At 33.7% G+C, this 25,859-nt stretch overlaps 1 protein-coding gene across 3 annotated transcripts in view; it reads left to right on the forward strand.

Annotated features, from left to right (window-relative positions):
* Positions 1–786: 786 nt before the first annotated feature.
* Positions 787–25,859, forward strand: part of LOC140768165 (beta-glucosidase 4) — a 30,671-nt gene continuing 5,598 nt past the window's right edge. For 2 of the 3 annotated variants that reach the window (XM_073108324.1, XM_073108322.1), the window contains exons 1-9: positions 788–946; positions 2,525–2,591; positions 2,680–2,738; positions 3,507–3,582; positions 16,120–16,194; positions 16,263–16,350; positions 17,660–17,885; positions 18,088–18,203; positions 22,910–23,121. In XM_073108324.1, coding sequence (XP_072964425.1) covers positions 842–946; positions 2,525–2,591; positions 2,680–2,738; positions 3,507–3,582; positions 16,120–16,194; positions 16,263–16,350; positions 17,660–17,885; positions 18,088–18,203; positions 22,910–23,121 — 1,024 coding nt within the window. In that variant the 5' untranslated portion in view covers positions 788–841. Of the gene's footprint in view, positions 947–2,524; positions 2,592–2,679; positions 2,739–3,506; positions 3,583–16,119; positions 16,195–16,262; positions 16,351–17,659; positions 17,886–18,087; positions 18,204–22,909; positions 23,122–25,859 lie in introns of all 3 variants that reach the window. The other variant, XM_073108325.1, reaches the window with a different exon arrangement.

The following is a 25,859-nucleotide window of genomic DNA, read 5'->3' on the forward strand; positions in this document are numbered from 1 at the left end:
AACTATCATCCATTTCTATCAATAACCTCATGCATTTTCTTTTTACATAATGATTCTCTAAACTTTTATTTTTGGTACATAATAACTTTTTAATATAAAGAGTTAAGTAAGGTAATCCTAATAGTTCAGAGTTATTATATACTGAACATTTTTAAGAGATCATTATAGAAAAATGTGATAAGTCAACGATGAAAAGAAATTATCCCTCATTTTTATCTTCAAACTTAAAACAATTTACTCTCTGCAGTTCAGTGAAAAGTCTCAATTTACCAAGTTACGTACAATGGAAAATATTAGTGCCAATAAATCATATTTAGTTTTAGAAAAAAAAATTGAATAATTATTAGTTAGTTTGGTATATTAGAGGGTTAAAGGGCTTAAATTTGAAGTTCAGTAATACTTAAATGGGACAAAACCACGTGGGGGTAAACCGGCGTATCTCATCAGTAGTACAAATAGCAAGTTCCTACATCCGGTACTGTGGAGGATCTGTCCCCACCGGAAGATTCGTTCCTGCCGTCAGTGTCCCATGAAGCCGATCTCAGCCGTCGAATCTTATTCTACACGTCAGATCGAGTAAGATTCGTCAGAATAGCATCGTCGCGACAGCCCGGAAAGGAACCCTGACGATATTTAACACGCGTCGTCTTTTAACTTGAATCGGACGGTTGTGGGCCCCGCCAGTATAGGGTCAGAAACGTGACTTTCTTTTAATGACCGAGTTGCCCTTTCATCTCCCTATTTCTAACGGCCTGCCGGCCTCTTCCTCTCTCACACTAAACCACCATCTCTCTCTCTCTCTCTCTCTCTCTCTCTCTCTCTCTCTCTCTCACTCTCTCTCATGGCGAATGCCAAGAATGGAAGCTGCGATGGGGTTCCCCGGGAGGTTAAGCGCAGCGATTTCCCGAAAGATTTCGTCTTTGGGGTCGCCACATCCGCTTACCAGGTGATGGCAAAATTTACTCCTCTCTTGCCTCTAGGGTCGTCACTTCCGTTTGGATTTATGCTTCTATCTCTCACTTCCTATACGTGTTATCGAATGCTTCCTTTTTGTTTTGGTGATCGCATTCAGTTTTTTAACGTCGGTATTGGTTTGATGTGCATCAGAAGTTCGTACGATGTGGTAATCGAGCTCCGCTAAGAAAGGGGCACGAGTGCTTGCTTTTGTTTTTGGGCTGGTGTGGTTTGCTGTGTTGAATTGCCATTGGATCAGATTGACTTTGAAATGACAGCTTTGAATCTTCTTGAGTGCCCAAATGCTTTGAGATGTCGGATGAGGCTTCTCTGCTTGTTTTGGAATAATGTGGCACATAATTCAAAATCATTAACATCTCTAAATAGAACTGGCACAAAGTTTACAAATTACAAACATTTGAGAAAACTAACGGGAATATCACTATCATCTAGAAACAAATTTGAGTTAGTATATCATGACCGTGCGTGTCCAGAAAACTAGAGCTTTACGGTGCTTAATATCAATAATATTAATTAAGTGTGACTGGTTTAATTTCGAGTAACATATAACACACAAATGATTGCTATTTGCAAATCTGATGGAAACTAGTCGATCAAATGGTAAGCAGTAGAAATGTTGCACTTTAGTTACAATCTACTAGACTAGATTGGGATTTTGAGAAGAAATGCCTGAAAAGAATATGGATAACACAATACAGATTTATCTTTGCATGCATGCTTAAGGAGGTTTATGAGAGAGCGCATGCATGCTTAGGTAGGAGGTTTTTGAGAGAACTTAATAGGTTGAAATATTTATAGTTAAAAAAGAATTTGGGGGAAGGAATGAAGGATAAATGTTTTCTTGAATGGTTCTACTTAACATTATATTCTCACTCAAAAGCATTAGATTTTCTTGGATTCTTTTTATGCTTTATTCTAATTGGACAAAACAAATTTTGGGTTACTATATCTGTTGTACTGGCCCCCATTCTTTGATGGTGGCTTCTCTGTATCTTATTTCATTGTTCTGTAGTAATTCTTACTCATGTTAATCAACAATCATGCCCTCACGAGTAGATTTGTCATAAAATTTGCAAACCAGATATTTTTGCAAATTAGAATCACACTTCATTTTTGGCATCAATTTCTAGTAGCCATTCCATTAAGTGCACAGGAAGTGTTCAGATCTTCTTGGAGGATTCGTAGAATATAACCCAAGGAGTGGTATTAAGTCATGCTTCATGTTTTCTCATGGATGCATATTATTCACGACTTCACACATCAAGTAGCAGTTAGTTTCTTTTTATCTTATGTCTCTTATCTAGGTAAAACATTGCTCTTCAAAGCTAGTTCATATGTGTCATATTATTTTTTAATATGAGCCTATTGTCCCCCTGATTTTCTTTTTCTCCATTTCATTCTTATTCTTCTAGTTAGGACTTGGGAGTATGTTCTTTTAACCAAATTTGTCTACCAGGCAGTTTCTGTCTTTTTGAAATAAGTAGTGCTCTTCTTTAGATTCTGACTTAACATTTCACGGTTTCACCTCTGTTCTTTTATCCTTTTGTAGGTTGAAGGTGCAAGACAAGAGGGAGGAAGGGCTGACAGTATTTGGGATGTTTTTTCAGAAAGAAAAGGTCCATTTTACTCTATTTCTTTTTATTTTCTTACCTATACTTTTTGTCAACATATGAGCATTGAAAATTTTGTTTATAATATCATCAGAAAATATTAAGGATGGAAGTAGTGGAGAAATTGCAGTTGATCAGTATCATCGGTATAAGGTAAGTTACTGCTTGCTTCTTGAGTAATTAGTATTGATAACTGAACAAAGCAACCAATGACTTCCATGTGATGCTCTAGTGATATTTATCTACAAAGTAAATCTTTTGTAATATATCATTTTGTTGAGAAGTAGTTTCATTTGTAACCATAAGATTTGGTATCACACACATTTTCTAATTGGTCTTTCCGGTACTCCATTTTGGGTCTTTGACCTACTTATCAGACACTTCTGAACAGTCCTAAGAATTTAAAATTATTTGATCCTCCTTGAATGTCCAACATGAGATCGGCTAAGAACAATACAAATTACACAAAAAATAAGGTGCACCTTATGTAGATCAGTGTTTGATATCCTCATAATCTCTATATTTAGCATATGTTTTAGTTATATATAGCTGGGAGCCTGTGTTAGACAATTTTTAGAGTTTCTTACAAATTTCTTTTTGACATCTTGGATGCTTGACACACATTAATTCCTCTGTGTAATGTACCCTACTACCTTGTAATAAGTCTTCATATATTGGGCAAGTATCATCGTGGTATCCATATCAAAAGTTATTTCAGCTTATTAACTATACTTGGCTATACATGGTGAATTGAATTTTCAAGCTGACACAGTAAATATCCTGCAGACAATAAAGAAGCAAGTTGTCATTTTCTATATATATTTGACATTGTCTTATCAGAAGAATATTAGCAGACATGTTTTCCTTTATTGTTATATGCTTCAAATTTGTACTTAATGATATGATCCTCGTTCAATGCAGGAAGATGTGGAACTTATGGCTAAGTTAGGTTTTGGTGCCTATCGATTTTCCATATCTTGGCCTCGCATATTCCCTGGTATGTAGAAATTATTGAAATAAGCTTTACATCTTATGCTACCCTGCTGTTTCTTTTGGCACTTAATTACTAATAAGCTATTGTCTCTCCCTTGATGCTGAGATTAAACATTCAGTGTCCTTATTAGTTAGTTGGTGATCTGTACTTGATAGTATCTTCACTGGCAGCTGAATTGGTATCTTCATTGGCACCTAAATCGGTGATTCTCTATAACCTGGCCTCAGATGTTCTGTGGTACTCAAACTGGTTGAAATAAGCTTCACTAATGAGTTGCTGTCTTTCTCTCTCTGCTGAGATTAAAGATGCATCTGCTTATTTGTTTGTTGGTGTCTCATGGTTGGCACCTCAGTTGAGCAAGCATGTTTAACATCATTAAGGCAGTCCATGGGCTTTCTGAGTAGGATAAGAATAACCTTAGAAAAGGCCAATTAAGATTCCTAACTATAAACATTAAGTCCTTAGAAAATTAGATGTTAGAACTGTATATGATAATCATTCCATTGAGAGTGATCTGGCAAGGTCAACTAATTGAAAAGAAGAAGAAAAAAAGAAATTAATAATGAGTAATCCATTGATGGGGCATTAAGGTTACTATTCTTGTGCGTGCTTAGAATGTAGATGTGTGCCTAGAGTTACTGAGGTTTCAACTCTTTAATGAATTCTGGCATGCAAATCAGCTATGCTTCATCTACACAATGGCCAATACTAAGGATGCGAAAAACCTTATTTAGGTATTTGAAACTGATGGAGATGGGCATGACCTCCATACATAACAAAGGCCTTGATGCTGCAAATAAATGCAAATTGACAACCAAAAAAAAAAAAAGAAAAGAAAAGAGAAAGAAAAGAAGAAGAAGCACATCAATGGTTATATGAGAATCCGGTGATGCTACTGGGTAAATCTGCTTTTCACATTTTATCGAGAGTGCTTGCTGTTTGTGAGCACAATCCATCTCTATATCAAAATATTATGAATGAATTCTGGGAAATCTTTCTTCATCTTCAGGAAGAAGTTGTGCTGATTATGGATCTTGATAGCCTTACCAGCACTCTAAGATAGAATTATTTATTGAAAAACAACAGTCAATGATTGGTCTCCTTGGTGATGATGTGGGTCGTGCCAATTTGGTTGATTGATGAACTCATAAAAATTCATCTCTCATATTAATCAATGATTAAATCTAGCATCTGAAAAAAGAAATTCCTAATCTAGTACGTAGTAACTAAGTAAAATGCATGTAAACAATAATGACATAGGGCTAATATGCTTAGCAATGCCTCACATTGAAAGTTCAAGGATCAACCTCCATTATGTCAGGAGTCCTATTGAGTTTAAACATCAGACCAGATACATGCTTCATTTTGGACAGGAGAAGTAAAACCTCAAAGACATTGAAGAAAAGAAAGATCTTGCCAGTCATTTAATCTTTGTTCCCTTAGTACCATATAGTGGTCATTTTATAGGTCTACATGACTTTGACTTCACTCTAAGAAATAAGAATTGAATGATGATTTTTGGAGCTCTTAAGCGACTTAGTTGTAATAACCTAGAATTTCAAAAATAAATAAATAAATAAGAAATTAGAGATAATCATTTAGATAATGACGGATTTAGTTTTATTTTTTATATTTTAGGATTTGATTAAATCGAATTAATTTTTTTAGGTATATCTTTGACTAAGAAAAGATAATCCTTATTCTAATAGGATTCTTATTATATTTCTTAAATCTTTTTCTTTCTTTTCACAGAGGTTCTTCTTCCTAAGCTATAAAAAGGGGAGGCTTTGAAGGAAACAGTAGAGAGAAAGAGAGGAGTTAAGAGATAAGAGGGTTGGGGCGACACTATTGTCATGACCCAAAATTGGAATCATGACCGGCCATGTACTTCAATGCACTTGAGATACACGAAGTCTTAACTAATATTTTTCTAAGTCCCAAAATAATAAGAATTTAATTATGAACAACTAACTCTAATAAATATAATCCAATAATAAAGAAACACCAATGTCATCGATAATATGTCACCAATCAAACTAAAATAACAGATGATTTAGAACAAAATGTCTCATACAATCAATAGGCAAAATAGTAAAATCCTAAGTGGAGGTGGGGTTTTGGTGTATCTCGCTCAGTCACCATGCGAATTAGCACCTAGAATATTAGAAAAGGAAACTCATGAGCCAACAATTATAGCGCAGCGAGTGGAATCCACGCAAAAGCCAAATAAATCTAAATCCATAACATAATTTTAATTAAATACAAGTCCAATGATATAAAATGAGAATCTTACTAAGCTTGCTTTTGATAATAATGATTTTAACAGTATAAGTACTAACAGAGTAAATGATATCTTATAATATGGTTTGTGTCAATATACTGAATTTCTTTTAATATTAATAATAATGTCATATGCCTCAATTTGAGACTGAACTTGAGGATCCACATCAACAATAAGTCACCTCGATATGCACTCGAGTCTTTTCCTTATAGTTAATCTAATTAGGGTCACTAGGAGGAGTCACTATGTGATAAACTCACCTTGTCTTTTCCACTAACCATAGAGAAATATTAAAGTCACCTCAGGGAGATTTCTAATCTAGCCTGAGATTATTCTCTAAGCACGTCAGAGTCACCTAAACGGATCATATGCTGATCATGTATAGGTCTGTCCCTGGACTGATCTCTAGTCGTACTAGGGTCACCTAAACAGATCATAAGCTGATAAAAAATAAGTCTGTCCCCTGGACTTCAAGGTAGTCTTAAGTCACCACAAGGAGATGCATGAAGAATATTTAGCATGTGTCTATTCTCAAAGTCCTACCACTTATCAATTATATTTTTTCACTAATATTATTGATCATATAAATGACTATATGCACTAAGTATAGCAATGCAGTAGGTCTTATATTTTGCACACAGAACATAATAATGCATAAAAATATAATAATGTATTTGCACACTGAATTATACATGATTTGATAAAAAGCACAAAATACAAGACAAATAAATAAAATAAATATATAATTAGACCCACTCACCTGTGTCTAGGTTGTAACGATTGAAATCTCTAGTCTATAGTTAAGAAAAATCACCACATTTAATAATAAATAAAAAATATATTTCAATTTAATTAGTTTTATAATTTCTAAATTTTAAAACTAATTAAATTATTTAAATGGGCTTGTTTAAGCCCAAATGGTTGGGCTGGGCTGTGGCTAGCCCACAGCCCTCCAAAACCCACTAAATAGTTTGGGCTTAAGGCCCAAACCCATTATTATTCATAGGTTGGGCTGCAGTTGGCCCGCCCACCCAAAAAAAAAATCCATTGAAATGGATTTGGCTAAGGCCCAATCTCACTAAAACAAACAGGTCGGGTCCCTTGTATTCAAAATCCAACCCAACTCGAAACCCTTTACTAAATAAAAAGGAGGATGAGACTCGGTTGCTCTAGTCTGCCTTCATCTCGAAGGGGAAGAGAGAGAGAAAGAGAGGTTGCCGGCGACGGTGTTGCTGGAGGGCCAAGCCGAAGGCATCCACGCCACCCTCGCAACCTCAGTGACTTCTACAGGATGTCCGCAGTGGGCAGCCGACACAGACAGGCATAGATTCACGGCCGACGCTCACTTTTACCACTTTCTGAGCCATGAGGACTCAAGGGCGACGTCGATGAGGTCACGAACGCCCAAAACCAAGGTACTACATCAACCCTAATTTTTTTTAACTTTGTGGAATGGGGGGAAGGGGGAGAAGAACTCACTGACGAATTGAGTTATCTCCAATTGCTCCAGTGATGCTCCGATAGTGCTCCGGCACGTCGATCTGAGGACACGACTCTGACTAGAAATAGAAGAAGATGAGAGAAATAGGAAGATGATAGGGGGGAGGGGTTCAACGTCCTCCCAATTTAGGGTTAGGGTTTTATTTTATAGGGCAAATCCTGATTTCGGTTAGGATTTGGCTGAAGATTCGCAGCCACCTCCTCCTCATGGCAACACGGGTGAGAGAAGAAGGGATATCACGTGCAGTGCACGTGAGCCCCCCCTTTTTCTGGTTCTCACAATTGTAGCATTGTTACAGTATCGAGAGAAAAAAATTTGTACTTGAGAGAGATTAGAGAGGAAAGAAAAAAAAGGATAGTAGCGTCATTGCCTACTTCCTCTTCTTAATCTTTTATTTCTACATCCTTGCCTCGCTAGAGCCACCGTCATCGAATCTGGACATCAAGGAGTTACCGGAGTGAGAGAACCGCACCGAAAGCATCGAAAGTGGTGATTTTGTCTTTCTTAGCATGTAGAGTAAAGATTTTAATCATTTGATTCAGACTCAGATGAGTAGGTTCACCTATAAAGCATGAACAGCTCTACTTGGGGGAGGTGTCCGTGTCGGACATGCGTCGGACATGGACACGCGAGGGACTCGTGTCCGACATAGGTTAGAGGTGTCGTGATTAAAAAATAATAAAAAATGAAATAGGACACGGTGTGGACACGGCTGAGACACGGCGTGGACACGGCATGTGTTATTGGGCGAGACGGGTTGGTTTGAATCACTTTTCACTAACCCGGATCCACACCCAAAACGAAATAACTAAACCCCTTCATCTCTCAGCCTCGATCAACACCTAGTCCCAAATCCTCAAATCCTCATACACTTAAACCCTCACACCTAAAATCCTCGAGCGGACTAGTGCGTGCAGCGACAACGACAATCATCTGAGCTAGTCAAAGGCGACGATCGCAACGGGCTGCTGAGTGAGCGCGACGGGTTGAGCACAGTGTGGACAACGGACTGCTATGGCGAGGTTCTTCTCTCTCTGTGTGTCTCTCTCTCTAACGTTGATCTCTCTTCCTCCCTCCTTCCCTCCCTCTCTCTTTCTCTCTCTTCGCCTCTCTGTTCTACTTTTAACCCTTTCAATTTATTTGCTTTATTTTCTGATAGGGGCGACACTAATAGTTATTTCCTTTATTTTTTTTATTCTGATAGGGCTTAATCTTAAATTTAAATTTCTGTTAGTTATTTTAATTCTAATTAGTGTGATAAAATGTTAGTTATTTTAATTTCTATTAGTTACTTTTTTTTATACTGACAGTTACTTTTTATACCAATAGAGCTTAATCCCAATTTCGCTCTCTTAATTTCTTTCATGTTTCCTCTCTGTTATTAAAATTGTTAAATTATATTAAAGCTTCTCTCTCTGTTAAATTATTAATCTGCTGATACATATCTCTCTACTAGTGTAGTTTTATTGCGGTTAAAGAAAAGTGAATACTGAAAATAGTCCTGATTCTTATAGCTTGATGTATGTGTATTTAACATTATTAGATTGCAAACTTTTACTTTAGATGGATCAATAATATATATATTTTTATTTATTTATTTTTTTATTTGGCCGTGTACTATGCCGTGTTCGTGTCCTATATTTTTAAAATTTGCCGTGTTGCCGTGTCCGTATCGTGTCGTGTCCGTGCTTCATTGAGGTTCACTCACTTATTTATTCGATTTATTCATCTTGTACTTTGTGCTTTTTATTAGATCTTGTATAATTCGGTGTGTAAATACATTATTATATTTTTGTGTGCAAAATGTTTGACTCAAAGCATCGCTATACTTCATGAAATAACAAACTTTAATGATTGTGAATATTAGTGGAAAATTATAACTGATATTTGTTATGACTTTGAGAATAGACACAAGCTAGATATTCTTCATGCATCTCCCTGTGATAACTCAAATCTACCATAAAGTCTAGGAAACGTCTATATATATTTGATCAGTATTTGATCCGTTTAGATAACCTTGGCGCGATTAAAGAGTTTTGAAGTCCAGGGAACATACTTATACCTAATTAACTGTAATAACTTAGAAAAAAATAAAAATAAAATAATAATATTAATAACAATAATAATAATAATATATAAATTAAATTAGAAAAAAAGAGACAAAGAAAGAAAGAAAAAATTAGTGTTGCATGGCACGAGCTCGTGCCATGCAGATTGTGGGCGCACGTTGAGGACGCCACGTGTGCCCGCAACTGCTGGCCCGGCCAACCAGGCCGAGCTAGCTAGCTGCGGTGGGCCCCACCACTGTCGCAATTGCCGCCCTTCCCCTCCTTCACCGCCTCTCTCTCTCTCTCCCTCTAAACCTCTCCCTCTCTTTCAGTCTCTTTCACTTATTTTCTCTCTCTCTCTCGTCGACACCGGCCTACCGCCGCCGTCGCTGCCACCATCGCCGCAACCCCCTCACCGCCTCTCTCTCCCTCTTTATAGCTCTCTCTCCAACTCTCTAACTCTCTCTCTCTTATCCTCCTCTCTCAATCACCTCTCTCTCTCTCTCTTCCCCTCTCTTTCTCTCTTACCGACGCCGGCCTGTTGTTGTCGCCATCGCCGGCCTGCCGCCGTCGCTGTCGCACCCTCTTCACCGCCTCTCCCCTTATAACGCTCTCTCTCTCTCTCCCAATCACCTCTGTCTCTCAAGCTCTCTCTTTCTCTCTTATCGACGCCAGCCTACCCCTGTTGCCATCACTCCCGCCGCCACGGCCACCGTCGAGGTGAGCCTCCCTCCCGTCCTTTCTCTTCTTCTTCTCCTCTACTTCTTCCTCTTGTCGATCTATCTTCTTCTCTGACAATAAGGAACCTATCTAAATCACTTGTTTTATTTAGTTAATCTAAATTAGATTTTTAGTTTAATTTTTCAAGAATAAATATATTTAGTAACATGGTTATTAGATAAGTGTAATTAGTGTAATTTCAGTTAATTATAATTATAAATATCTGTACATAAATAATTTTTAACTTCATATATTTTTATCAGATTAATACATATCTTTATAAATAGTTGTGTATATGTACAACTTATTATACATTGTTATGCATGTAATAAAATAGTAGGCTTATTTAATGTTTATATTACATGATTAAGTAAAGATTTTTTTATATGCAACTCTTAATTTGTTTAGTAAGGATAGTAATGACAAAATAATTAAAGTATAATTATATAATATTATATAATCTAGGTGCTTGTATTTTAAATTATATTATTGTACATGTAGCTATTTTACGTTTTTCTTTATCAAAAGAGATTGACTATTATATATTTAATATATAATTAGCAAACTATGGTTTTATAAATAAATCTACAATTAGAATAATAACATATTAATATTATTATAATTAAATATATGATATAGATAAAATCATTTAATAAAAACAAAAGAAGAAATTCTAAACCTAATAAATCATCATATATTACACAAACGGATCCCAATTGGATAAATAACTAACTTTATATTACTTAAATATTTTTAGATCCCAACCCTCTTATTTGAAACCTCGTGGACCTTGCTAGTGATTTATGACGATTGATCGATGGACGGGAGGGACACATGTATTGGGTCTTCTGATTAGACGGTGAGTAGTCTTATCCCCTAGACGTCTTTCTCAAATTATGATATATTATATAATTATATATATGTATGTTTTAACCTCCAGTATGGTTATATGACTTTATCTAGAGATGATTTCAGTCGAGCATATTTTATCATACATTTGTTAGGCTGATTTAGAATGAGTACATTGATGACATATAGAGATGATTGAAGATAATTATATTATTATGATTTTATGTCGAGATGATCTCTATCATGAGTGTGCATATGATAGACTAGTAAGAGTATGCATGTGTCAGATATAAGGTTGGAGTCTACATTGCATCATCTTTCTTTTGGTTTTTTTACCACAAAAATTCTTGAGTTGCATGATCTGTTGTAGTACTGGATATATGTATATAATTTATCATGTATTAGAAAATCATTAAAATACTTGTGTATGTGATATGATGGCTGGAACGGTATCTAGTCCGGACTGGTACTAGATATACTCTTAGCGTATGGCAGAGTATGGTGATGGCTGATGGTTGTACTCTTAGCGTATGATAGGGTACAACTATCATTGATATATCTTTAACGTATGATAGAGTATGATTTTCTTCTGAGATACTCTTAGCGTATGGCAGGATATGATTTATCTCTAGAGATACTTTTAGCGTATAACAAGCTATGCTCTGAGCTTATGGTATGATATGTATCGAGTTTGGGGTCGAGTACCGTAATCTAATATGGTGGATGATATTCAGAGTTGAGACAGATGATTGTGATAGCGAGAGATATGTGGATTGTATCTGGCTCTGACATATACGATTATGAGTAGTTGGTATGTATCATGCATCATCATTGATATGACATATCACTGGATCATGATTATTATACATCATACGTTGTTATATTCAGTGATGTTATATTATAATTTAATCATGAGATATATTTTTGGTTAAGGATATAATATACTCATTTATTTCATTTATATATATATATATCATCGAGGATACATATATGCATGCTCATACATGGCATCATGCTTCTTTTTGATTCATATTATCCAGTACATGATTTATTCTCTGTTTGGCATCACTGATTCGGGTCGGGATAAGGTTTATTCACTGAGCCCTTAGCTCATGATTTTCTTTATTTCTTTTCTAATCCCCTAAATATTAGGGTACGGGGTAGCAACTTAAGATATCCTGAGGAGAGCGATGATGGGGTGAGCTATAGATGTGAGACGGGTATAGATGATAGTTTATATAGAATTTGAGTTGTATAATTATTTGATATTTATACTATTTTGTATTAGACGATGATTTGTATAATACAGGTCAGATTATATTATACTTATGTGTCAGTGGTTATAAGTTATATCTTGATGATTTGTCATGGCATGTGTGGACTTTACCAGATTATGTAGCTGTTTAATATGGTTGGTTGTTGTGGATATAGATATAATTTTGTTAACAAGTTTAACTTGATGATATCATGATTTATTTTATGGTCTAGTGTATATTATTGTGGACTTAGACATTTATATGTTAACAAGGTTATTTGGATTAATAGTATAACTTATTTGGTGATGGATTATTTGAGTACAAGGGTGTATCTGTGCGTGACGAACCCCGCCCGGCTTGTCACGTGTGCAGTGCGTGCCCGTGCCGGACGGGGGCGTTACATTAACACAAGATTTGTTTATGTAACTCTGGCATGATTAGATAACAATTCAGGGGACATATCTATTCTTGATCAATATATGATCTATTTAGATGACTATGATGCTATTAGAGAACAGTCCTAAGTTAGATTAGAAATTTTTCTGAGGTGACTTTAGTCTTTCTCTATGGATAGTGGAAGAAACATATTACGTATATCATATAATGACACATTTTGGTGACCCTTAGAGAAAGAGAATAGGGTGCGTTTATCATATAGTGACATCTCTTGGTGATCCTAACCGGTAAGAATATGACTCGAGCATATCTTGTGGTGACTTTTAGTTGATATTGGATCCTCAAGCACAATCCCATTGAGACATATGTCATTAATATTAATATTGAGATAAATTCAGCATATTGACATAAAGCATGTTATGAGTTATGATTTACGTTATTATTATTTGTGCTGTTATTATTATTGTTGTTAAGAATATGCTCAGTAGAAGTGTCATTTTATATCATTAGATTTAGATTTTATTTAAATTTATAAATTTTAAATTTATTTGACTTTTGAGTGGATTCTTCTCATTGAGCTATAGTTGTTAGCTCATAGAATCCCTCTTCTAATATTTTAGGTTCTGGTTAACGTGACGACTTCACGAGATGCATTGGAACCCCAAATCCATTTAGGATTTTGCTATTTTATTCATCAGTTATATTAGACATTTTATTCTAAACCATATGTTATTTTAGTTTGATTAGAGACACATTAGTGACATTGGTCTTTTTTTTTTGTTAGATTATATTTATTAGAGTTAGTTGTTCATAATTTAATTCTTGTCATTTTGGGACTTAAAAAGATATTAGTTGAGGCTTTGTGTATCTTAAATGTAATAAAGTACATGGCCATTCATAATTTCAATTTTGGGTCATGACATAGTTCCAACTTCCAAGAGTCAGACAATTTTTATAATAATCAAAGTTCACGGTGAACTAATAAAAGACATTAAGAGAGAAAAAGTATAACCTATGTTAAGCTAATGGGCTCGTAATAGGGTGAACTCGGCCTATGGAGCTCTCCTAAGTAAGCTTCCAAGCTAGGTGAGACAGGGTGGACTATCCTTCCAAGTCTACATTGATAGACCCTCATGATTGACTCAAATATGGTAAAACTATCTGATGTGCTTCGTAACACTATTTTCTTCTGATTGGTGACATCATAAGAAAAAGTAAGGAACATAAGGGAAATCACTCTTTCTTGAAATAGTATTCTTAAGATGAAAGAGACTAAGGAAAAATCTAAAGCTGAAATCTAGTCCTTATAACAAGGCTTGAATGATGAAAATCTCTGACTTTGCTTAGTTCCGATTAGATGATTGGGCAATTTCCCTTAGGCTTCACATATGTAATAGAATTGAAATAGGAATAGCACTTCCTATTTGTTATTATCAAAATGAGAGATTTATTTTAGGAATAATTATTTCTATGTTTACTTGTATTTTAGAATAAAAGTGCAATAATTATTTTTGATATGATATAAAGTGAAGGAAAAGATAAAAAAAATATTTTTTTAATGAAATTACGATAAATACCCTTTGATTTGATAAAGTAGATTGATGAAATAAATATCAAAAGTAAATTAGTAATTAGGTTAGTGTGGTATAAGATAATTCTGATCAATAGTATTTATATTATAGAATATGACTTATGATATTTAGATGTTATTCTGGAATAAGGGATTGTGTTCCAAAATAAGAAAAAAATTATTCTTGAAGTGAACGAGGGATTAGGCTCTTATTAGATGTTATTCTGGAATAAGGGATTGTATTTCTAGAATAAAAAAATAAGTTACTCTTGAAGTAAACAAGGGATTAGGCTCTTATTATTCTCTTGATTCTTTTCCTCTTTTATTTCTCTCGGTATCGGGATCGAGATCAATATCGGCCCTATCAGCCCTATCTATAGTTTATATCGGATCAGATTATTCTTTAATGATGTAAAATTTTAAATATTATTTAAAAATGCATATTTTTTTCATAAATTTTAAAACAATGACAAGAAAAAAGAAAATAAAAATTACTCACATATGAAGTTTAAAAACTTAAAATGTACTAACTTACTTAAAATTCAAAACTTTAATATATACCGAACTGACTCTCATAAATTTCTTTAGTCTTCATTATCATAATCACGGTTCGCCGGATGAGGATCATCCGAACCCGATCCCGATCCAGGCCCAATCCAAACTCTCTCTCTTTCACTCTTTCTTTTTCTTTCTCTCTCTTTACCATATAACTATTGTTTCTTTTACAGAGAGATCTAGCTCCAACAAACTCTAGCGACCCAGATCTAACTCTGGCAAACTCCAGTATATAATATTTTAATTAATTTTTTTATTTCTCTTAGTATTTTTCATTTCTTCCACTCTCTCCCATTTTCTTCTTTCTTCTTCTTCTTCTTCTTCTTCTTCTTCTTCTTCACTACACTATAGTTTTTCTTTCTTTTTTTTTTAATTTTCTTCCACTTATTCTCTTTCTAATCTCTTCTTTCAATTTTTATTGCATTATAGTTTTTCTTTATTTGTTTTCTTTTTTTTGGTAAATTTTTCAAAAGTTTTAGAAGTTTTGCTATATTTTTAAATAATTTTTAGAATTTCACATAATTAAACTGTTGCTTAACCGCAGCAGCACCGTAGTTGCAGAAATAGAAAGAGAGAGAAATGAGAGAGAAGAATTAAAAATTGAAAAAGAAAAAAAAAAATTTTAAAAAAACTCACCCGAGATTGTGGAGGTCGAGGTTATCGGATCTTGGTCGGAGAATGTCGTTGAAAATTTACTCAGTCGCCGGTGGAAGAGGTGAGAAAGAAGATAAAAGAGAGAAAAAAGATAAGAGAGAAGAGAGAGAGAGAGATGGCTGGTGGGGACATCAATTATTGATGTACCCCAAGCTGGATCTGGGTCGGATTTGACCCATCCCAGCCCACTTTGAGCAGGATCGGTTGATACGGCCAATCCCACCCAAAACTAATCGGGCATCGACCAAAACGGTCGATACCTCAATCGAAACTAGCCAACGTGGTTTTGACTGGGATTGGGATCGGGATCGGCCAAAATTGGAGGCCATGCTAACAATCTAACAACAGCAGATAATGATGATTAACTTGCATACCATCCAATGTTTTACCCAATATAAATCTCATCCAATCCAAACCAATGGATCAAAAGTGTATAGATCTACCAAGATATAAATTAGATATTAATTATGGAATTTCCACCGGCTATCCTACTTCATATTCACTAAATTATGACATTCCACTTGCCAAGTAATTATTGGAGGAACGATGTTGTTGTATGATGAATGTTCGCAAATAAATAATAGCCTTGCAAGTATTTACTAGATCATCATATAATTGTGGATCTTTTCTATAAATTCTTTCTTTTTCATTCTAATCTCTTGATGTGAACTGGTAAATTATGGCTTAATGTTCTTTTATCATGCTTCCAGATGGCTTGGGAACTAAGATCAGTGAACAGGGGATTGCCTATTATAATAATCTCATCAATTACCTGCTAGAGAAAGGTTGCTGACGATTAATTTAATGCCTTCAAATGTTGCCTATGGTGCTCCACTCATGTATTTGGCTGCAGGTATTCAGCCTTATGCGACTTTATATCATTGGGATCTCCCTCAAAATCTACATAGTTCTATGGGAGGGTGGCTATCTGAGAAAATTGTGTAAGTTGCTATAGTTATCAGGATTCTGCATGTTCTGGAGAAGTTCTCTGTGTATACTTTTCCACATAAAAAGATTAGTATTGCTTTTATTATCCAAATAATCTAACAATAACCCAAGTAGTACCCTTCTCAATTTTCTCTCTGTTCAAGCTCTTCATAATAATTGGTGAAAACAAATGTATATGGATTATTGATGCCTAAAGAATTTCATATTATTTCTTGTCCACTAAAGTAAAATTGTGGTGTGTGATTTGTTGGATTCCACACGCTTTACTTTATAACAGAGAAAGATGCATATTTTTGTACACAATTAAATGTTTAATTCTCTTGCAAATGTTGTTATCGTAATAATATTGTATACTACCATATGATGCACACTACTATGTGATGCACCCTGAGGAATGTTTTTAGTAATCTGAAATCTGTCTTACCAAGCATTTTGCTGAATTTCAGAACTGGATCAACAGATCAACAGATAGCTTGGGTAGGCAGTGAGGGAGTTGATTTTTTCAGTCGTTAGGACTGAATAGAATCATAAATCTTTTGGCTGTTTGTCATACATAAAGTTTGGCCTTCATATTTAGTTCATAGTTAGTTCTCTTTTGCTCTTTAAAGTTTATAAGCACAATAATTTTCTGTAATGGATATTGCATCTTTTCCATGAAAGGAACATAATGACATTGTGGAGCATTATTTGTTGATATTTCATGATTGAGCAACACAAATTCATTTGGTGAATTAGTAAGTGGCATTGTATTATACTTTTGTAAGGCATGTTTAATTGCAAAAGGTTTTTGTGAATATCTTTGAATGGCAATTTGATTCATGAGAGTTACATTTTTATCCAGAATTAACTGAGTAGTTGAGGTGGCTTCTGATCCAATTTTTTATGGTCATTGAAGCACTTTTAAGGTGACCGAAATCAAAATTCTTTGTTAATTTGGAAATCTTTAACTGCACATTTGCTCATTGATCTATATGTGGAGATGATAGTAATGGTTGGTCTTTGTCTAGCTTCTATTGTTTTATCTGTTTGCTTGTAAGTGCTTCAAAAGTTTCACACTTTTGCATAAAATACCTTTTCAATTGGTTAAGTTTGACCCAATATTTGTATATAAGTTGGGATAAAACATGTGCAAAACATCAGTAAAAACCTTTGGTAGAAAAACAATGTTTTGCAAGCTACTAATTGCTTCTTCTGCAAAACATCACAGTTAATTCCTTTTTTATAAGAAAAGTATGCAATGCTCATTAATAGGTGCATTTCACATGTATACTCAGAAGAAATTGGTGCTTGATTTTGTCACAGGGAGTATTTTGCATTGTATGCAGAAGCTTGCTTTGCAAATTTTGGGGACAGAGTAAAGCACTGGATAACAATCAATGAACCTCTTCAAACTGCTGTGAATGGTTATGGCATTGGAATTTTTGCTCCTGGAAGATGTCAAAATGCATCTGTAGAGCCTTATTTGGTTTCACATCACCAACTATTGGCTCATGCTGCAGCTGTTGCTGTATACAGGAAGAAATTTAAGGTAGGTGCACTTTTATATTCTCGTTGCTTTAAGTTTCCCTTGTAGTCTTGTAACTGTTGGCTTAGCCCTTAACTTGTCCAACATCATTCCTCATTTTTGACTAATTAAAAACTTAGTGATAAAATTTGTTGGAAATAGTTTGAATGCATTTCCTATGTTATTGCTTACTTCATGGATCAATATATTATTTTACTTACTGTAGGCTGCACAAGGTGGTGAAGTAGGGCTGGTTCTTGATTGTGAATGGGCAGAGCCATTTTCTGATAAAATCGAAGATAAGATAGCTACTGCGAGACGACTTGATTTCCAGCTTGGCTGGTATAGTTCTTATCTTTTCCTCTTCTTTTTAATTTTTCAATTTACTTTCTTTCCTTTTATGAATAATTGAAAAAGATTTAACTTATCAGACATTATGTACTCGAAACTTCTTTCTGAATGAGGTAATGGACATAAATACACATTTCTTCCATGATGACTTTGCTTCTGAATGAAGTAATTGATTTATTCAATATGAGATTTGATGAATGATTTATAATTCGATTTAGCATATATTAAATTTTGAAATTCAGTACGAGAGATAAGAAAATTATTTACTTTTCAAGACGGCTTATATATATCATTATGATCCATTTTATATTACCATATATATCACATGTTGGTATTTGTCATTAGACATATTCTTAGTAGGGTGGATTACTTGCTAGGCATTTAACTCATGAGAACTTATTTTTTAGCTGAAATTTAAGAAGCTGATTAGTGAGGATTCTGAAGCCTGAGTATATTTTCGTTGTGTTAATCTAGTTTTAGGATCTGATTATTATTTGGGATTTTGTATTTTCTTCGAATTTTACCCTATAAATTTGTGGCTATCATGTTCGTAAAATCGGGGCGTGATAGAATGATATCAGAGCCTAAGTCTTTAATCTATAGCAGGGGCGGCACTATAGTAGTCCTACAGTAAAGGTCGTACCCTAAAAAAGAGAAAAAAGAAAGAAGAGAGATGAAAACATATAGAGAAAAAGAGGAGAGAATAGAGAGGAAAGAGAAGAAAAGAAAATGAAAGAGGAAGGCAATAGTGGAGCACATCGAAATCTGTGCAAATTAGGATCCAAAAATCATATTATTTTTGGATTAAAGGATTTGAGGCAAGTTTCCACTCGCATTTTCTTAAATTTTTATTATTCTAAAATAAAGTTGGTGAATTAAAAAATAGCTCTTTTTATTTATTCATCCTTCTCAAATTTATGAGATAAAAAACTTTGATAAGATGATATCAATTATTGTACATGATTTGAAAATTAACAAATTTATTATTTTAAGGATTTATATTGAAGAATTAGAGATGTTAAGTTTATTTCTATATTATAGAAAATTCAGATTATTATTTTCGGAATAAAATGGGATTATAATGTTTATATTTCTAACAGACTAGAAATATTTCAATTAAAAAGTATTTTAGATTTATGAAAATATTTAATATTTATTTTATTTCCAGAAAATAAGATATAAATTGAAATATATATAGAATAAAGATTTCCTCTTATATCTTGTTTTCTGCAAATAAAATATAATATTAAATATTTTCATAGATTTGAAATTCCTTTAAATTAAAATATATATAGAATAAAGATTTCTTCTTATATCATATTTTCCAAAATAAAATAATATGAAATATTTTCATAGATTCGAAACTCCTTTAAATTGAAACATTTTCAATTTATATCTTACTTTTTTGAAATAAAATAAATATAAATATTTTCATAAATCTGAAATTCCTTTGAAATATTTCTAATCTGTTAGAAATATAAACATCATAATCTCTTTTTATTCCGAAAATAATAAATATGAATTTTCTATAAAATATAAATAATCTTAACAACTCTAATTATTTAATGAAAATCCTTAAAATAATAAATTTATTAATTTTCAAATCATATACCATAATTGACATCATCTTATCAAAATTTCTTATATCATAAAATTGAACATGATAAAAATAAATAAAAAGAGATATTTTTCAATTCAACAACTCTATTTTAGAATACTAAGAATTTAGAAAAATATGAGTGGTAATTTGCCTCAATCGCTTAATCCAAAAGTAATGTGATTTTCAAATCCTAATCATATTCTACACGGATTTATATGCGCTCCACTATTGTCGTTCTCTTTTATTTTCTTTTTTTTGTTCTCTCTATTATCTCTTCCCTATTTCTCTATATGATTTCATCTCCTTTTTTTTTTTTCTTTTTTTCTCCTCATCTCAGTACCTCCCTTGCATCTTTCTCTTAAACTCCCATCTAGGGTTTTCTTTAGGCCCCCATTTTTATAGTTAAAAAAATATAATAAGAGTCCTATTAGGATAAAGATTCTAATATCTTAGAGATATACCTAAAAAGATTAATTTGATTTACTCAATCCTAAAATATTAAAGATAAAACGAAATTTCTCATTATCTAAATAATTATCTCTATCTCTTTTAATTTTTTCAAAATACTGGGTTGTTACACTAATGGCCTAGGACTAGGTTCAAAAGCAAGAGGGCAACTAGGGAGGGTGAGATTGGCTGGCATTGGCGCAGCGAGACGACGGTTGTGGCTGACAGTGAAGTCAAGAGTCGTTAAAGGAATCATACATGGTGAAAGATAAAGAGAAGGTTTAAGAAGCTAGTAAGTGCTACCAATGTGATGAGGACCACAAGGCAAAGCTTCTTAGGTAGACGTGAGGTCGATCAGAGATCATTGGTCGACAAATGACTCCGATGAAGCCCAATTAATAGAACCGATAATAGCAAGCTATAGATGTAAAGAAGATGAAATTGATTCTGAGAGATGAAAGATAATTCACATGCGTTTTGTTTGATGTTATTCGCTCACTCTAGCAACTCTTTGATGACCAATTACGTCAATGGTTGCTTCGACGAAGTAAGAATGTAAAAAATTTAGATGAGAACATGGGAGATGACAGCATCCTCATCTTGGTACTGCTGCAGTGCCGCCTGCTACAGTGCCGCCCTACCATTAACTTCCTCTTTCTTTTCTTTTCTTTTTCTTTTTCTTCCCTCTTTCTCTGGATCTCAGATAAGACTTGATCTTTTTTCTCCTCGGCAGTGTAGCACGGCTACAGTGCCGACGCCATGAAACCTAGGCGTTTTTCTTTCTAAGCCTCTCTTTTTATATATGAAAAATATAGAAGTTCTGATAGGATAGGGATTCTAATCTCTTTTCTTACTTAAAGATATACCTAATAAAAAATATTAATTTAATTTAATCCAAATCCTAAAATATAAAGGATAAGACTAAATCCCTCATTATCTAAATAATTATTTCTAATTTAGATAGTGAAATTCTGGGCTGTTACAATATTACTTAATGGTAATCTCATGTCCATATAAATACACTTCCAACTTTTATTACTAAATATAGTAGATACAGATTGCAAGGCATCCTAATGCATGAGACTCATGCCAGTGCGAATATGGTGGATAGTAAGATAGATAGGGAGGAATACTGCTAAGCCACATCAATGCTTGCCTCTGAGTCTGTGATTATCATCTATTAACATCTAAAATCTATAGAGACCAAAGTTCTAGTACTCTAAACTCTAGAGACCTTAGTTATGAACTAGCTGAGCACAAAATAGATAGTGAAAATAATATTAGAATCCAAAGGAAACATATCTTCAAAATACTTACTATTATCCTAATCTTAGAATCATACAATACCAACAATAACGGCAACAGGAACAACAAGCCAAGAAATTCCAACTATTTGGGTTTGACTATATGGATATTTTTCCTCCATTTAGCTCTATTTAATGTAAGTTTCTGTGTTAAGTTGAGTGGTATCATGTCTTTTCTTACTACTTCCTCCCATGACATTGTTGGTCTTCCTTTTCCTCTTAAGCGCCTTCTATCTCAATAAATTGAATCCTCTTAGCAATGCATCATACAATCTCCTTTGCACGTCCAAATCATCTCAACCAATTCTCATGTAACTTGACATATATAGGTGGAACCCTAATTTATTTTGGGTACACTCATTTCTTATCTTGTTTTCTATGGTAGCCCCCTCACTTCATCTATTTCAATATCCTCATCTCAGCTATACCAATTGTTGTATATGTTGTTGACAATGTGGAGGACCCAAGGAAATGTTTGGCAGTGCTGGTTTGGACCAGAAGGTCATGAAACGGCACCAGCAAATAATAATTTCAGCATCTCTATGAAATTAAGCCAACATAAAGCTGCTGAAAATTTCAGCAACTTTCAGAGACTTTATTGAGGAGAGGTCAAAGTTTTTTCTTGTCTTAAGATTGTAACATTAAATTTGAAGGTCTTCACCTCACCTCTCCCTCCTCTTTCAACTTTAGATGTTTCAATATTAGCTAGTGAGTGGGGTAAAAAAATTCGGGATTGTCAATCTCTTCCATAATGCTTATCCATGTTCCACACAGCCAAGGAAGCATTGTTTTCCAGAAGGCTGGAACGACGGGTCAGATTCCCAGCACTAAAATGCTCCAATAATGGAAGGCATCGGCCAGGCAAATTGATGAATTGTGAAATTTATCCCTTGCCTTGTTCAATCTTACCTGCCTGCTTCCATCTCTATCTCATTCGAAGGGTTAAAGACGCCGAAAGTCTTTAAGCATCCCCGGCGAACTGCATTATGTCCTGGTAGAGATGCTGAAAGTTTCAGTGTCTCTTACCTAGTAGCCAACTCAGCATTCTCTCCCATTCGTGGAGAGAGTGAAACCTAAAACTGTAAATAGTTTGAACTAGATATTAAAATAATATTAAATCTAAAAGGTCCCTTTTTCTTTAATTTAATTTTCTGATTGAGCTGATCAATTTTCCATCTACTTTTCAATAAAGAGGCCGAAGTTGAAAGATTTTGTTTGACTTGTTTTTGCTTCTACATAAGTAATATTCCTTATACATAGTTGAAATACGATGCTTAGTACTTCTGTTCATCTTATATGCTTGGATCTTTATGAGAGATTTCACTACTACCATGTTTTATTTTTAGGTATTTGGATCCAATCTTCTATGGTGACTATCCTGCAGTTATGCGGCAGAGACTAGGAGATCACCTCCCAAAATTAACAGAGAAAGATAAAGAACTGCTTAAGAATTCAATTGATTTTGTTGGTCTGAACCACTATACATCAAGATTTATTGCTCATGCGCAGAAGCCAGATGGAATTCATTTTTATGAAATACAAGAAATGGAGAGAATAGGTACTGCTATTCATAACCTCGTAACCTTCTTTCCTCTATGTGTGAAATAAAAGATGATACTGTGGAGGAACATTGATCAACATAACAGTGAACATATTTCATTGAAGTTAAAAGAAAGAATTTGTATTACATGTCACCAGAAACAATTTGGTGTTTCTATAACCTCATTTCTACAATGTACATCCTAAGGGACTAATTGAAACATTATTTTTGAAAGACTTCCCCTTGATTGCAATTATTTATATTGGGTAGCATGTCAAAGATTGAGTTGCATAGGTAAGAATGTTTCTAGTAGCAGTTTATCTTCTTTTATTTTTTACATTGCCATGGATGTAAGAGAGCCATGTACTGTGTTGGCACTGTACAAAGGCACCTATATGGCATGACAATTACACAAACACACAAGAACGTGCTATATGCTGTGTTGGTGTGATATTGTGCTGACTTACGCTTTGCCAATAGGCCTGTGGCACTTAAAACCTTGGTAAATCTCCAAGGGTAAAACATTTGTTATTACATTAGCACTTCTATTTGGGGGAGGTTGTCATCTACTTGAAAGTAAGCATCATTAATGTATGCAGTTAGAGGATTGATGATAATTTTGTTCTTATAGTTCTCTTAATAATGTAATTTTTTAAGTTTGTATATGCAGTCAAGTTTTTCCATGTCAATCCTGGGTCAGCATGGGACATGCCATTGTAATGTATGATGTCTTTAAACATTTTTAATATGTATTAAAGCCTATATTAGAGTCTTTTATTCTTAGGAGTATTTTTGTAAATGATCTATTTTATTAAATATATAGCAATAGTCAAATAGAAAAATTATTCAACATATAATATGATTGAATGCATTCATTAATTAATAATAGTTCAGTAGTTAAAATCAAACTTAGTTTGTATATAGAATTATGAAGAGGATCAGAAACTTCATTACTGACACAAGAATAACACGAGAATGTGACGTCAAATATTGTCAATAATTTTTATAACCTATCTATTAATAATATTGTCTGTTGTAACATCTGAACATCTCACATAATCTATTGAGGAGTATCTCCCTCATCATCAAGCAATAGGTCCTCATGATTCTCTGCAGTCTACATCCTTTTACATTTGAAGAGGAAATCTTGAATTCTTCCTTAATTTCCTCTTTCTCTTGTTTTTCACTATCTTCTTTTTTTGTTCTAATAGGCTATCAACTGACATTTAAAGAGATAAAAAAACTAACCCTTAATGGGTTATTAGCTTATTGGAGCATCACCACTAACTTTTAATATATTATTTGACCTTATTGGAGGTTTTGGAGCATCACTTGACTTGTGTCAGTTGACAAAAGTCGACATGCTTGCCATGATGGTGCGACACTCCATGCCTATCAGTATGCCTCAACACAGGGTTGTACCACTAGCAAAGCCCATGCCAGGTGTTGTATCCCTATCAGCACGACAAACCTTGTTAATAGAGATGAGACATACGTCCCTGTTACACAATCTTCTCAGAGAAGTATTCTTTTTACAGAGGATTTGAATCTGTAGGTAGCAGGACATTAGGAGAGGTGCACCCACAGGATAATATGAGTTCATCATAATTACCATCATATCAATCACACCCACTAATGTTAGAACACCATTATTATACTCTATATCTATAATTTGCATATGCTTATGGTATGTTTGTATCTATGCTGGTATTGTTTATTTTCGCGCATGTTCAATATTCATATCATATCATAGGAGAATTATAAAGTTTTTATTTGTATAAAGACTATGTGAGACGTTACAACGATTAATACTATTAGTAAATGAGTTTTGAAGAATATCCGTAATATTTAATGCAACATTCTCATGTTATTCTTGTGCTGACAAATGAAGTATTTGATTCTCCTCATCATTTTATATTCAGGTAGATATTAATTTTAATTATTAAATTATTATCGATTAAAATTATGTGTTCTATTATATTATGGATTGTTCAATCATTAAAATTAGTTTTAATGAATGTCTTCAATCATAGTATGTGTTAAATAATATTTATATTTAACTGTTGCTTTATCTTTAATAAAATATGTCATTTACAAAAATAATCTAAAAATAAAACATTATAATGTAGGTTTTCTGCAGTTTATTGTATTTAATTTTTTAATTTATAAAAATGGACTCTAGTCAGCACTACATATGTAAATTATGTCCACTTCATTTTAACAAAATGTGAATCGACTATAGAAAATATATGTACTCGGTATTATATGCTAAATCAAAAAATCAAATACAATTAAATTGCAAAAGCCCCTTAATTTAGATACGAAGGCCGTGATTATGGAAATTGTATTTTCATCAGGAAATGTAATTTTGTCTTTAAGTCTGCATTCATATACTATGCACCTTCTTCTAATGCAAAGACACGCTCAGTGTATGATTCTTATACTTATATGCAGTGGCGACATAACCTATTGCAAACATTTATTTTATTAAAAATTATAGCCAGCAAATCATGATATTCGATCACAAATTTGTACTTCTTGAGATATTTTCCTTCCGATAAATTTTATAATCACACTATCGTCTCGTAGATAAATTAGTGCAATCACAGTCTGCTATTGCAAATTCTGAGCTGTTTTATATTTTATCTATCATGATAACATAGCCTCTAAACTATTACCCTACATTCCAGTGTAGCCGCATGTTTGACCTTTTGGATTTTTGTTGAATGTTGGCAGATTGTCGCTAAACTCAGGGA

The sequence above is a fragment of the Typha angustifolia genome, chromosome 10, assembly GCF_048772165.1.
Source record: "Typha angustifolia cultivar Huaian chromosome 10, ASM4877216v1, whole genome shotgun sequence".
Taxonomy (NCBI): domain Eukaryota; kingdom Viridiplantae; phylum Streptophyta; class Magnoliopsida; order Poales; family Typhaceae; genus Typha; species Typha angustifolia.